This window comes from Camelus bactrianus, chromosome 10 (assembly GCF_048773025.1).
Source record: "Camelus bactrianus isolate YW-2024 breed Bactrian camel chromosome 10, ASM4877302v1, whole genome shotgun sequence".
Lineage (NCBI taxonomy): Eukaryota > Metazoa > Chordata > Mammalia > Artiodactyla > Camelidae > Camelus > Camelus bactrianus.
In genome coordinates, this window is record NC_133548.1 from 49,607,806 (window position 1) to 49,620,866 (window position 13,061).

The following is a 13,061-nucleotide window of genomic DNA, read 5'->3' on the forward strand; positions in this document are numbered from 1 at the left end:
ATCTGTACTTCATGGCCACTTTCTCTGAGAAGCCTTCCTGGCTGTTCCTGCCAGGTATCCTCTCTTAACTCTCCTCTCAAAGCCAGGCCTTTAGTTGTCCTTGGGCCTCATCCCACACCACCTTTTACTGTCATAAGACTGGGATTTCCTTACCACAGTGACCTTATGCCCAGCACCGAGCGAGGCACAGAGTGGGTGCTAAGGACAAGCCAACTGTGTGCATGAATGAATGGGGACTTCAGGCATTGTTTTAGAAGCCCTGGCTGAGCTGCCCTGGATACTGAATGAGGACCAGCTGATGTGAAGTTCTGCCCTCATGAGTGTCCTAGGACTCTTCTGATCAGGGGCCTGGTTTTCTCAAGAAGCATGACTTCTGGATGATCTCTAGGCTAAGCCCTTGGCAAACAACTGTCACCCAGAATTATCCTGGGCCAGCTGTTCCTTTTTTCTCTGTTGGCTTCAACTCTGACCAGTCCAGGGCTCTGCCTGCTATGGTTTGGTACCCATTCCTAGGCTTTCATGGGACCTGACCCATGAAATAATAGAAAATATATGTATTGGTCTCTGCCCCCAGTTCCCAGCACAGAGCTCGTAAAACCCTTGGAATTGCCTGTGGGTTAGGAGTGTCTTTTATGTAAATGAGGTGACTCTTGGGCTCCTGGATAGCTTCAGGATGGGGGTGGTCACCAGAAAGACCAAGTCACGATTAGAAGCCTGGAATTTTTAGTCCCACCCTCCATCCTCTGGGAAGGGGAGAGAGGCTGGAAATTGAGTTAATGATTATGCCAAAATGATGAAACTTCCATAAAAACCCCAAAAGGATGGGATTCGGCTTCTAGATTGCTGGAAGTACTGAGGGGGTGGCGTGCCTGGTGAGGGTCTGGAAGCTTCGTGCCCCTTCTGTACCTTACCCTATGCATCTCCTCCACCTGGATGTTCATCTGTATCCTTTATCGTTTTGTGATAAACCAGTAAACATAAGTGTTTCCCTAAGTTCTTTGAGCCATTCTAGCAAATTATTGAACCCAAGCACGGGGTTATGGGAATCCTAATTTACAGCCAGTCAGTCATAAGTACAAGTGACAAACTGAGACTTCCAGCTGGCACCTGAAGTTTGGGGAGCGAGAGTAGTCTGTGGGACTGAGCCCTTAACCTGTGAGAGCTCATTCTCTCCAGGTAGATAGTGTCAGAATTGTTAACTGTAAGACACCCAGCTGGTGTCAGATAATTAATTGCTTTTTGTGCGGGAACCCCCTGCCCCATATCTGGTGTCAGAAGTGAAATGTGGTAGGGGTGTGAGAGTAAAGGAGAAACACAGGTGTGTCCTGCCGCACACCCTCCCGATGGGCTCTTGTCCTCCGTCTCTCAGCACCCCCCACCCACTCCCATCTCATGCTGACAACTCACAGGAGCTGGGGATTTCTCAGATGGGCCAGATGGATGAATGCAGAGTCCTGCAAGCCCATTCTCCAATGCGCATGGCACACACACACGTGCATGTACACATACACACACTCACACACACACACATGCATGTACTCAAATGGAGCCAGAGAGAGACACTGCTGAGCCAGAGGGACCAGTTTTATTAGATTCCAGCAAGACTATACAATACGTGTTTCATGCAGGTTAAATGTGTGTCTTTGCTGCCCCTGAGAGGGAGCACTTTCATTGGCAGCTCCTTCTTTGGTGTGTCAAGGGGTGAGTGTCAAGGGGAACTCTCAATATATTCTGCATGGGGGACCGTTGGGATCATGACTGGGGGTGGAGGTGAGACAGTGGGCAGCTGGGGGCCCCTGGGACCTTGAGTCTTCAGAGGTTCAGGGACCACAGGACCTTGGTCCTTTGCTGGTAGTGGCACCAGAGGATCTTGATCTTTCAGAGGCACTGGGATTATAGGAACCTGATTCTTCACAGGCTCAGGGACCACAGGATCTTGATGCTTGGGAGGCTCTGGGACCATGGGGCCTTGATCCTTGACAGGTGCTGGGACCACAGGACCTTGATTCTTTACAGGTGCTGCAACCACAGACTCATGATCCTTCAGAAGCTCTGGGATCCCTCCACCTTGATCCTTGACTGGCTCTGGGATCACTAAACCTTGACTCTTTACAGGCTCAGAGAGCACAGGACCTTCATTCTTTACAGGTGCTATGCCCATGGCACTTTGATCCTTCAGATGCTCTGGGACCACAGGACTTTGATCCTTGACAGGTGCTGGGACCATGGGACCTTGATCCACAGGCTCAGGGGCCACAGGGCCTTGATCCTTGACAGGTGCTGGAGCCACGGGGCCTTGATCCTTGACAGGTGCTGGAGCCACAGGGCCTTGATCCTTCAGAAGCTCTGGTACCACGGAAACTTGATCTTTAACTTTTGCTGGAACCATAGGACTTTGATTCTTTAGAGACACTGGGACCAAGGAATCTTGGCCCTTGACTGGTGCTGAGATCACAGAACCTTCCTTCTTTAAAGGCTCAGGGACCACGTGACCTTGATCCTTAACTGGTGCAGGGACCATGGGACCTTGATCCTTCTGAGGCCCTGGGACCACAGGAGCTTGATCCTTCAGAGGCTCTGGGACAGTGGGGCCTTGACCCTTTGAAGGCTCTTGGATCACAGGACCTTGATCTTTCAGAGGCCCCGAGCCCATGGGACCTTGATCCTTGTCTGGCTCTTTGGCTACAGGACCTCGATTCTTATGTGAATCACTGGTGGGTTCGACCTGGCTCCTGCAGAGGAGAGAGAGGTGGTCACTGTGAGGGCCAGCACTTGGGCCAGGGACAGGGCAGAGCACAGATTGCCTGATAAGTCTTGGACTAGTGAAGCCTGGGCAGGCAGCTCTTGCTGGACAGTCAGGAGGAAAATCTGATCTGCATGTTCTTAGTACAGAACATGGCGTGGGGTACAGGGTGGGCTCCAGAATCAGTCATTCAGTGTGCTTGCCAATTGATTATAACCTGCACGTGGCGCGGAGGGCAGCCCCCGGGTGACAGTGGCAGTACTGTAGCGGGACTCAGAGTCCTCTAGTGGGCATCCCAGCAGCCTGTCCACCCCACGCTCCACCTAGGCTGCTCTTGCTCCCTCCAGAATAGCTGGGTCCATCCTGGGGGCGCGTCTGAGCTATCTAGTCAGTGCTTTTGTTCTCAGGACCTTCCAAGGCTCCTTCCCTTCCCCGACCACCTTATTAAGTGCTGAATGGGGAGGGGCAAGGGGTCCAAGGCATGCATGAAGGAAAAGGGCAGCAGGAATGTCCCTCTTCCCCCGCAAGGAGAAAAGTATTTTATCACTGACATTGTTCAGAACAGCTGGCCAGGGTGATAATAAAAAAAGCAGACCAGCTTTTAATTGGTTTTACTATTGCTTTTAAATTCTCTTTAGACAGTGCCCTCCACTGTTGCCTGCACCAGCTTTGGTAGGTGACTGGCTGGGACTCCCCATTCAGGCAGTGAAGAGGCCCTGCTCCCCTCACTCTATCCCCACTCTGGCTCCCTCTACTCTCCCTGGGCCCCTGCCCTCCCTTACTCCAAGGCCCTCGGGCTGATTCCCTGCAGCAAGAGTCCAGGCCTCTCACCAAAATCCTCACAGGCTGCTACACTTGCCTCCCTGTGGACATTCACACCACCCCTCAGCCCACACACACTGTGGAGAGCAGATGACATCACTGACACAAGGGCAAACATTGCCACACTCAGACACCCTGACAATCTAGATTCGAGTGCACACTCCTGCCTTGCAGGCCGGGCTCAGCCAGGGTCACAAGCCCTTGCACACCTACAGACATTCCATTTTCCAAATCACTTCCTTCTCGCTGGGTTGCTTATATCAGCAACCCAGCAACCCTGTGAAACACGAAGGGAGGATTTATTACCCTTACTTGTCAGATGAAGAAACTGAGGTCCAGAGTGGACGAGTGATGTGGAAAGTGAGGGGACATGCATGGACTGTGGAGTCTGGGTCTTTCCACCCCTGAGGCCTGTGCTCCTCCTCCTCGGGCTCCTGACACATGGCAGGTGTTCAGCATGGTGGAACTGGTATTACTCTTTTACACGTTGTTGCCAATCAAGTCTTTACACTTAAACCACTTCAGCATTTTAACAGTTCCTATTGGCTTTTAGCACTAAGTCTACTTGCTTATTAAAGCTGATCCAAATAAACTTCTATTTGTACCACTTTTTTAGTTTGCTATGGTTTTGTCTCTCTGGGTCTCAAGTTTGTCATTTATTTCATTTGGTATAATGATATTTACTCGAAATTTATGCTTATTAGAAATTATGTACATAGAGCATATTACTATGTAATATTACAATTATTTTTCTATTTACATAGAAGTAAAGTTACACACATTTGGACTATTTGTATTCTGACATTTCATCCCGATCCAGAAGCTTTTTACTGTACTTATCTTCTTGAGCTACCTGGGAACTGACATCTCTGAGCAGAGTCCACAGTGCCGCAGGCAGGCTGTCTGTCCTCTGAATGTCTCTGAGCATCACAGTGGACACAGAAGGGCCAGAGCGGCCCCCTGGTTCAGCACGACACAGAGCACAGTTGCCCTGGCCACATAACACAGCTGGCTGCCGTCAGTAGGACATTTGTGTTTGTGGAGGGAGCCAGGCAGGACCACAAGAAGCATGCAGAATCCAAGGATGGCATTAAAATACTTCTAATATTTGATAGTTGGCCAGAGAGAAAAAATAAAAACTTAATTTAGAATAGAATCCAGCAGGAAATTGATTAGCTGAAGCCTATCAGGTAGTGGACAATCTGGGTGGAGCCATCTGAAGGGGTGATGAAACTGAGACAGGAGACAAAAGATGGGACCAGAGCTTAAGTTGATCTCAGGGGCTTGGGTTGCAAAACCTATTCTACTGGCAGGACGTGGACTCAGTGTCCCCTGCTGGCATGGAGAGTCAAAAGAGGGCCAGACCCGCAGCACTGGGTGCAAAGTACATTTCCCTGGACGTCTGCAGCATTGGCTCACATGCCATGCACCATAGTTCTGCTTAATGAGCACTCAGCCAGCTGAGACGTAATCCTGAATTTGCTGGATATAAACCCTTATATTACTTTGGTTAGTAAACTTGTTTCCTTAATAAGTGTTCTTTAATCATGGAAAGGTTTAGAATTAAGATTAGAAATGATAAATCAAATTAAATCTACGACGGAACCTTTTTTGGTATTACAGTTCAGGAAAAATCTGTGTAGATTTAGTCTGAAAGTATTTGTAATGTTTAAAATAATTTGGCATATTATATCTAACACATTAGGCTTGTGATTGCTATATAAAATATGTAATAGAATAATTTAGAATTGTGGTTTTAAGTTGAAAAATATAAGACAATTCTATAAATTTTGTAAATAATGATGGAACTTTTATTACAACCCAATAGTTAACATATTTTTAAGCTGAGTTTATTTTAAATAACTTGCAATTTAATTTAAATTATTTAGGGGAAATGAACTAAGTTATAAAATCCTCCTTAAAAGAGTTTATTAAATTTTATTAAATTTAAAAAATTTGTTACTTTTATAAATTAATCATTTGTTTTTCAAACCAAAGCAGCCTTGTGAACAAAACTACCCTCAAGGGCAACATAAAACTCATTCACACAGACTGGCTATCACTTGGTTCCATGGTGCCCTGCCAGGCTAGCCATCTGTAGAATGCCCCACTGCTCACAGTGGCCTCTGTGTGAATAAGACAGAGCTGCACCCCCAGGGCGGAAGCCAGAGCAAGGCTGGTGAGTGGGGATGGGCTGGATTGAGCCCTACTCAGCCCACAGGCCAGCTGTCCCAGCTCAACCTGGGCAGCTGAGTCTGGAGTCTTGAGCAGCTGGGGATCTTCTCAAGACAGCACCTGAGACAGGCTCCTTCCACTTCCTAGCCTGGTTACCCTTCTCAGAAACTAGAATGACCTGCTGGGTTTACCTTGGCTTCTGTGCTGCTTATTGCCTGCCAGATCTTGGGAAATTACTCAACCACACAGACCTCAGTTTCCTCATCTGTAAAATGGAGATAACAATACAAATGTCAGGGACTATTATGACAGAGGATCAGACGATCCTCTTAGGCAAGGGTCTAAGATTGTCATAATTCACGACATTTGTAGAGTGCTTCGGTGCCTCACATGAGTTAAGTCCATAACCATAACTGTGTAGCGGTTTACCAGATGCTCACACAGTCTTTGCTTTAGCTCACTGGAATCTCCTGGCAGCCCTGGGGGGAGGCGGGGGATGTGGTGGAGATCCCTGCAGCCTCACCCTCCCGCACTGTCCTCTGGCCCCTCCACACTGCTTTGCACACTCCCAATGTTTTGCTTCTTTGTTTCTGCTGCTCAGATTGCCCTCTTTCTCCCACTTGGCCCTGTCTGTCCCTGATGGCTCGGTTTCGATCCCCACCTCCTCACAAGGTCTTCCTGGATGTATCTTTCCAAACTAGTTCTGTCTGTATCTCCCTTGCAGCACCATTTTACAGTCTCTTGCCACATTCATAGATACCCCAGCCGCATGTCAGTTTTCCCCCCATTAGACCGTGAGCTCCCTGAAGGCAGGGGCCATCTGCTTGGTCTGCAGCCCCAATGCCCAGCGCAGTACTGGGGACAAGGAAGGTCAAACAGAAAGATTTACAACTTACTGTTGCTGAAACCTGGTTTATCATTTATCCCATGGCCCCAGCCAGAAACCCAAGTCATCCTCGATGATTCCTGGTCCCTCAAAACCTTCATCCAGTCTATGAAGAACCATCTTTTCTGGCTCCTAACATGTATCTCCTGAATATTCCCACTTCTGTCCTTCCCTCCCTTCCACCACCAGCTACGCCATTGTCTCTGTGGGCCACTGTCACAGCCCCTAAGCAGTATCCCCTGCTCCTCCTCCAATCCATTCTGCATGCAGAAATCAGAATGATCTTTCAAAAAACCAAATCCCTTTCCTGTTGACAACTCTTCAAGGCTTCTCCTTGAACCCAGAATAAAAAGGCCCCACTTCGCTGACTGGCTTGCTCCCACCGCCTTCCTAGCTCTCTGTGGTCCAGCCTCCCAGGACTTTGTTCTGCTCCTCAGTATGCCCTGCTCCCTTGATTAATGCCTACTCATCCTCCATCTCCCAGCTCACTTTCCCTGGCGACCAGATGTGACCAGGCCCCTGCTCCAGGCTCTCCTAGTCCCCGACACTTTCTCTCCTGCCCCTCATCACAGCTCATTACTTGCATTCTTTCCCATTAATGTGTTCCTCACTAGGCTGAAGTGTTCAAAGGGCAGGAACATGCCAATTTTGTAAATCATTCTATCCGCTGTACCTAAGACCGTACCTACCCAGGGAAAGCCCTGACTACTTGTCAAATGAATGAATAAATGAGAGCTGTTTCTGTGCCAGATTCTGTCCTATTTGCAAGATTTTCTCCTCCAAGGTTACATGAGACATCCTAAGTCGTAGGAACTTCATTTTCTGCCCTTTGTCCTGTTTCCATGGGGACAGGCAAGGCCTCTGGGGTACACACACACTGACCTTGGATCCAAGCTTTATCAGAGTCTGAAGCAGGATGATGGTGCCCTGCCCCAGACTATCTGGAGAAAGGGCTTTCTTCCCTCCTGCTGAGTCCTGCTCTTGCACACAGTTCTAATCGCATACTCCACCTTTTTTTGTTTGTTTGTTTTTTTCTTCCCAGACTGTCTCCTAATGCACCATCAAAGCAGCCCAGAGCTGAGGCAGTACTCCTGGCATATGGCCCTGTTCAGAAAATCAGGGACCTGTGGACCCATTCTTGAACTCACTGCTTCCATAGCTTTGAAAAGCCCCGAGGAAGCAAGAAACTCATATTTCCTGAGCAATAACTATGTGCCAGGCTCGGTGTTAGGTATTTTAACCTAGATCATTTTTTACATGGTAAAGAGCAGTCTGCTGGAGGCAAAAGTACAAGGGCTGGGCTCAAGGCTAGAAGAGCTGGGTTTGAATGCTGACTCAACTCCTTCCTAGCCATGGGATGTCATCATGGACAACCAGTCTTCAAGCTTCATTTCCTTAATCTATAAAATGGGGATTACAGTGCCTACCTCCCAGAGAGGATCAGTTTATGTGAATGCTTACGGCATTGACCCCTGGAACATGTGATATTTAGTGAATGTTAGTTCCACAGAGGGACTTAGTGACCTGGTCCAATGTCTTACTCTCCAGATGGGAAACGAGGCCCAGAGTGGGCAAGCAACTCTCCCGTAGCCACACAGCTAAGAAATAGCAGGTCCAGGAGTAAAGACAGAAAATCTCACTGGGTGGGCAGAAGCAAAGATAGGCAGGAGAGGCTGAGGCCACTGCACCTCAGGGACTACAGGAGAAAAGGGGGCAGGGCGCGGGCCATTTCCCGGCTTTGTTTCCTGCTGTCTGCCTCCAAGGGCCCTGGACAGGCGCCCACGTTTCCCAGACACAAACAAAGCCCCAGACACAGAAGAGTCTGAGGGGGAGTGCCAAGGAAACCGTCTTTAAAAGGCTTGTTATCCTTATGAAGAATTGCAGGAGAAAAGGCATTCTCAAAACAAGAACACTCACTCCCACTCTCTCTCCAGCAGGACTCCATGGTAGCCTCTATTTTAGCAATTATCACGGTATCTGGTAATTATCTGCCTCTCCCCTAGCTCATGCGCTGTGCTTTGTTCGTCTTTGCAACGTGAGTCTCTAGTGTCTGGCTCGTAGTACCTGGCAGGTATTCGTGAGAGTAATGGATGGCTGGTGTATCACCTCTTCTCTTTATTCTAGTTGATGTTTTTCTTCTTTTATCCACTCATTGGACAAAGTGTGCAGAGCCCATGCTCTGGGTGAGGCCCCGTGCTGGGGGCACAGGCATGTATGAGTCCAGGGCCCTGACTTGCGGAGCCCCACCATGGACACTGTAAAGCTACCAGTGCACCAGGACCACCCCTAGCTGTGGCCCCAAGCCCTCATCTGCCTGTGTCTCTTCAACCAGAAAGGCCTGAAAGTCGCTTCAGAGCAAAGATGTCACTTTGCTGGAGAAGCCCCCGTCTCTGGTCCCTGAAGGTACAACTCCTCATGTGAAGGAAAAGCCCGGCTGGGCTAACAAGATAACTCACAAATCTAAGTATCGGAACACTGACCTGAGTTCTGCTGGACTAACTTGTAAATCTAGGTTAATTAGTGTTGGTTTGCTGTTCATGATTTTTGCTAGCCAGCTGGGTTTTCAAAGATACATATCTGGCTTTGGAATGTTGGTTTGCTGCCTCCCTGCCTCTACTTTTGTAATAATGATGCTGCTAAAGCTTTTCCATGCCTATTGGCCTAATACCCCAAGCTTGTACTTTACCCTATAAAACTTCATGCGCACGTCTTGGAGGTGCTCAGAGCTTCGGAGCAGAAGCCCCTCTGAGCCCGCCGGGTAATACATCTGAGTACTCCAACCCTCCGAGTGGTGCTTGTTTCTTGACTGGCCTGTCGTTTCCGTAAGGCGCCCAGGGCTGGAAGGATAGACCTGAGGGTCATCAGGTCTCCTGAACTTGTGTTACTGTCTCCCTGCCGGCTGGCCCCAGCCACTGCCTGCACTTCCCTGGGTGGGGCACACACCACAGTGAGGAAGCCCACCATCTGCGGTCCAGTGTTTAGACCCTGAGAAGAAGCCTGGATTTCTGTCAGCTCCACTCCCTCCCGTCCATGCCCTGATCTGGGTTCGGTGCTCTGGGGTCACCCTTCCACAGAATGTCCTGCTGCCTGCCCCAGGACAACCTTTCAGATACTTGAAGGGACAGCAATCGTGTCCTTATTTCGGCTTCTCTGGGCATCACACGTCCCACAACAGCTCAGGACCCTCACCATCCTGGCTGCTCTCCTCATTATACATCTCAGTTGGCTCCTGTTCCTTGGAAAGTGTGACCCCAGAACTGAAAATGATGTCGCAGTTACAGTCTCCAAGCAGGACATACCTCCTCTGTCCTGGAGTCTATACCTCCATTGATATAACCCTAGGCCACTTTAGCCTCCTCTCAGGCATGTCAGTGCTGCTTCCCAACTCCACTCCTCCTCATCTGCCCAGTAACGCCCTCCTTAGCAACTAAAGATTCAGTTTCCAGGGTGACTTCCTCAGTCACCCAGACCTCTACCTCCAGAGGCTGAGTACTCCTTCTCCTGTGTGCCCACAGCCCCTCTCTGTTCCCATCCCCTCGCCCCATCACAGCAGCCCTATCAGATGAGCTGCCAACTGTTTTGTAGCTGCCTCTTCAGACTGGGGCTCTTTGAGGGCAGAGATCCTGTCTGCTTCTTCCTATTTCCTCTCTGTCTTTCCCTCCCTCCCTCTCTACTTTCCCCCTCCTCTCTATCCTCCCCCCCATCCTTCCATATACATTTGATGAGTGCCTACTCAGTTGAATAGAGTGGAGAGCCGGAGCACTCGGGCATGGGGCTGGCACATATAGGAGATCTCCATCCCAAATGGAGAGTTTTAAAAATAACTCACACGCAACTAAATTCTGACAACCGCATTTACATGACACACAAATTCTTTCCAATTTTAACTGCCTTAGTACTTTTTTGTCCTCCCAAACTGTAACCTCTCTTTATGGTTTTCTAAGAGGACTTTACATACAAGGTAGCACATCATATTCTCACCACAGCCCCGTCAGCCAGGCAGATAGACAGGGGTCACTCACATCCTCCATTTTCCAGAGGTGGAAGTAAGGCTCAGAAAGGTCACCTAGGGAGTTTGTGGCAATGTCAAGACCTTAACTGAGGATAACAGACTTTCAGTAAAGCTCTTTCCTTTCTACAACAGTATCCCTCAGGGGTGTGACTTCAACCATAGAGATTCCAACTTTGTCTGCAGATGTCTGAACTGGGTCTGGCTTGATATAACCATGACTGTTTCTAACTGGTCCAGGAGGCTGGAGTCATTGACCTCTGTAGGTCCCCAGCTCCGAGCTCCCAACTGCATCTCCTGAGAGTTGTCTCTCTGGGGCCCCAACAAGTCCCACTTTGTCTTAGCCCTTCCTGCAGCCACTACACAAGGACAGCCCTGGTATACCTCCTGGTGTTCAGCAGACCCTGGCAAAGAAGCTAGTCCTAGAAAGCAGGGGCATCCTGGTCTCAGAGTGCCCATCCACACCACACCTGTGAGCCCTACCTGTAAGGCTGCCCGTTGGTCTGCCAGCCCGGGGCCACACAGAGAGTCCACCCAGATGTCGCTCATCAGCACAGACAGAGCAGCAAGGACCACAGCTGGAAAAAAGGCTGCCACCACAAGGCTTAATTCTGGGCGGGGGGAGTAGAGGAGTGGGGAGGAGGAAGTAATGGTGCTGATCAGACTCAGCATCTCTGACCTTCATCTGACTCATTTTCCAAAGATGAAGAGAGTATGTAGGGTCACTGAAGGTTTGGAGCAAGAAAGGGATGGGATGAGTTGGCTCTTTCAGGAATTCTTTACCATAGGAATCCTAGAGATGGCCCTGAGTCCTGGACAAAGAATGGGTTTGTCACCCAAACCTGGCTCCAAATCCCGGCTTGCCACTCACAAGTTGTGCACCTGTTATTTAACCACTAAGTCTCAATTTCTGTATCTGTAGATGGGGATGCTGCTTACAGACTCTCTAGCCCTGTTGTGAGGATTAAATGGAAACAAGTGTGTAAAGGTCAAATAAATGTTTCTTCCCTTCCCCTGAGCTGTGGCACCTCTGCCTTTTACAAAACTGGCACTAGAGACCTGGGGCAGAGTCTTGGTTGGGATTTGTCTCCACTACTCCAGGCTCCCTGCAGGCAGATGTGTTCTCCTGAAGCACAGGGAGATGGTTGCGCTAGGGGGCTAGATGGTTTTGTTTCCCACCCTGTGTTGTGGTTGTTTTTTCCTTTTTGCAGTTAAATACCTTTTCTAGGTATAACCTGATAAGACTAAATAAATTCCCAGTTGTAGAATAAATATTTTAAAAGCTTCCTTGGTTGTTTTTACACCAAGAAGGCAAACTCAGGGGCAGAGCTGACTGTCTCAATGGGCTGCAAAGACTCTGGTAATCATGCTGGTGACCCTTTTTAAAATGTGCAGTGCTGCACTAAGGCCAGCAGACGGGAATGGCTCAGTTCTTGTCCAGATGGGAACTTGCAAATCAATCTTTGTCCTCCCCTCTACCCCATCTAAAGCAAAGGATGGGATCTTGACCCATTAATCAAAAATTGGCTTAATGTGTCCAGAGGGAATCAATGAAGATGACCATGTAATTGCATGGACTCCATACCAGGTGGTTGATAGGGTGTGCTCAGGGAGGTAGGGCCAGGAAGGGCTGGGGAGGGGAGGGGGCAGCAGAGCCAGTGCAAGAGGGGCTTTATTTCAAGTCGTTGCAAGGCAGAGGGAGTGGATTTGCCATGTGGAGCTCCAGCTACCACCATTCCGCTGGGACTGGAGTAAGGATGGTAAGTAACTGGGAAGTGGTGGTCAGCAAACTACCCATAAAATGAACTATGACAAGGGCGTTCCACTTACAGTTGGCAGAGGTCTTCGCAGGCATCCTCACGGGGCCCTCATGAGAGTCCTCTGAATCTCAAACAGGATTTTCTGCTATCAGACCTCTTACCACCTGCTACCCTACACCATGGAACCAAACAGATTCAGGTCACACCACATCCCTTGCTGAGCAAACTCCTGATTTCTGAATTTGGGGACCAAATACAATTGGGTAGCAATGGACACTTGTACTCTTACAATATCTTTGAAGTTCAAAGAAAGTAAGAAACTCAGCCAAGGTCATATAGCTTGTAATCAGCAGAGCTCGGAGTTTGAACCAGGCCTGCCGGCTATAATTCTCAGCCCTTCTTTCTCAGATATGCCCCTGGAGGGACGCCTCTACTATCCTGGAGTTAAGAGCTCTGCACTGGGCAGGGGGTGGGATCATCCAACCTCTTAAGATTACCCTCTAACTGAGAATCTATGATTTTATGAAGTCAAGACTGTTTAGAAAAAGTGGCCACAGAAAGTACAGAGGTGGGCTGGCCCAGAGGCTGGCCATTATAAAACCAGCCATTGGCTCCTCTGTGCTCTGCTGTTGTCTTGACGTCTCTCGAAACCACCCCTCTCATGTG

The 13,061-nt window shown here is 49.1% G+C and overlaps 1 protein-coding gene across 2 annotated transcripts in view; it reads right to left on the minus strand.

Moving 5' to 3' along the window:
* Positions 1-1,566: 1,566 nt before the first annotated feature.
* Positions 1,567-13,061, minus strand: part of MAP6 (microtubule associated protein 6) — a 65,759-nt gene continuing 54,264 nt past the window's right edge. For both annotated transcript variants that reach the window (XM_074372659.1, XM_010973153.3), the window contains one exon: positions 1,567-2,732. In XM_074372659.1, coding sequence (XP_074228760.1) covers positions 1,709-2,732 — 1,024 coding nt within the window. In that variant the 3' untranslated portion in view covers positions 1,567-1,708. The remainder of the gene's footprint in view (positions 2,733-13,061) is intronic.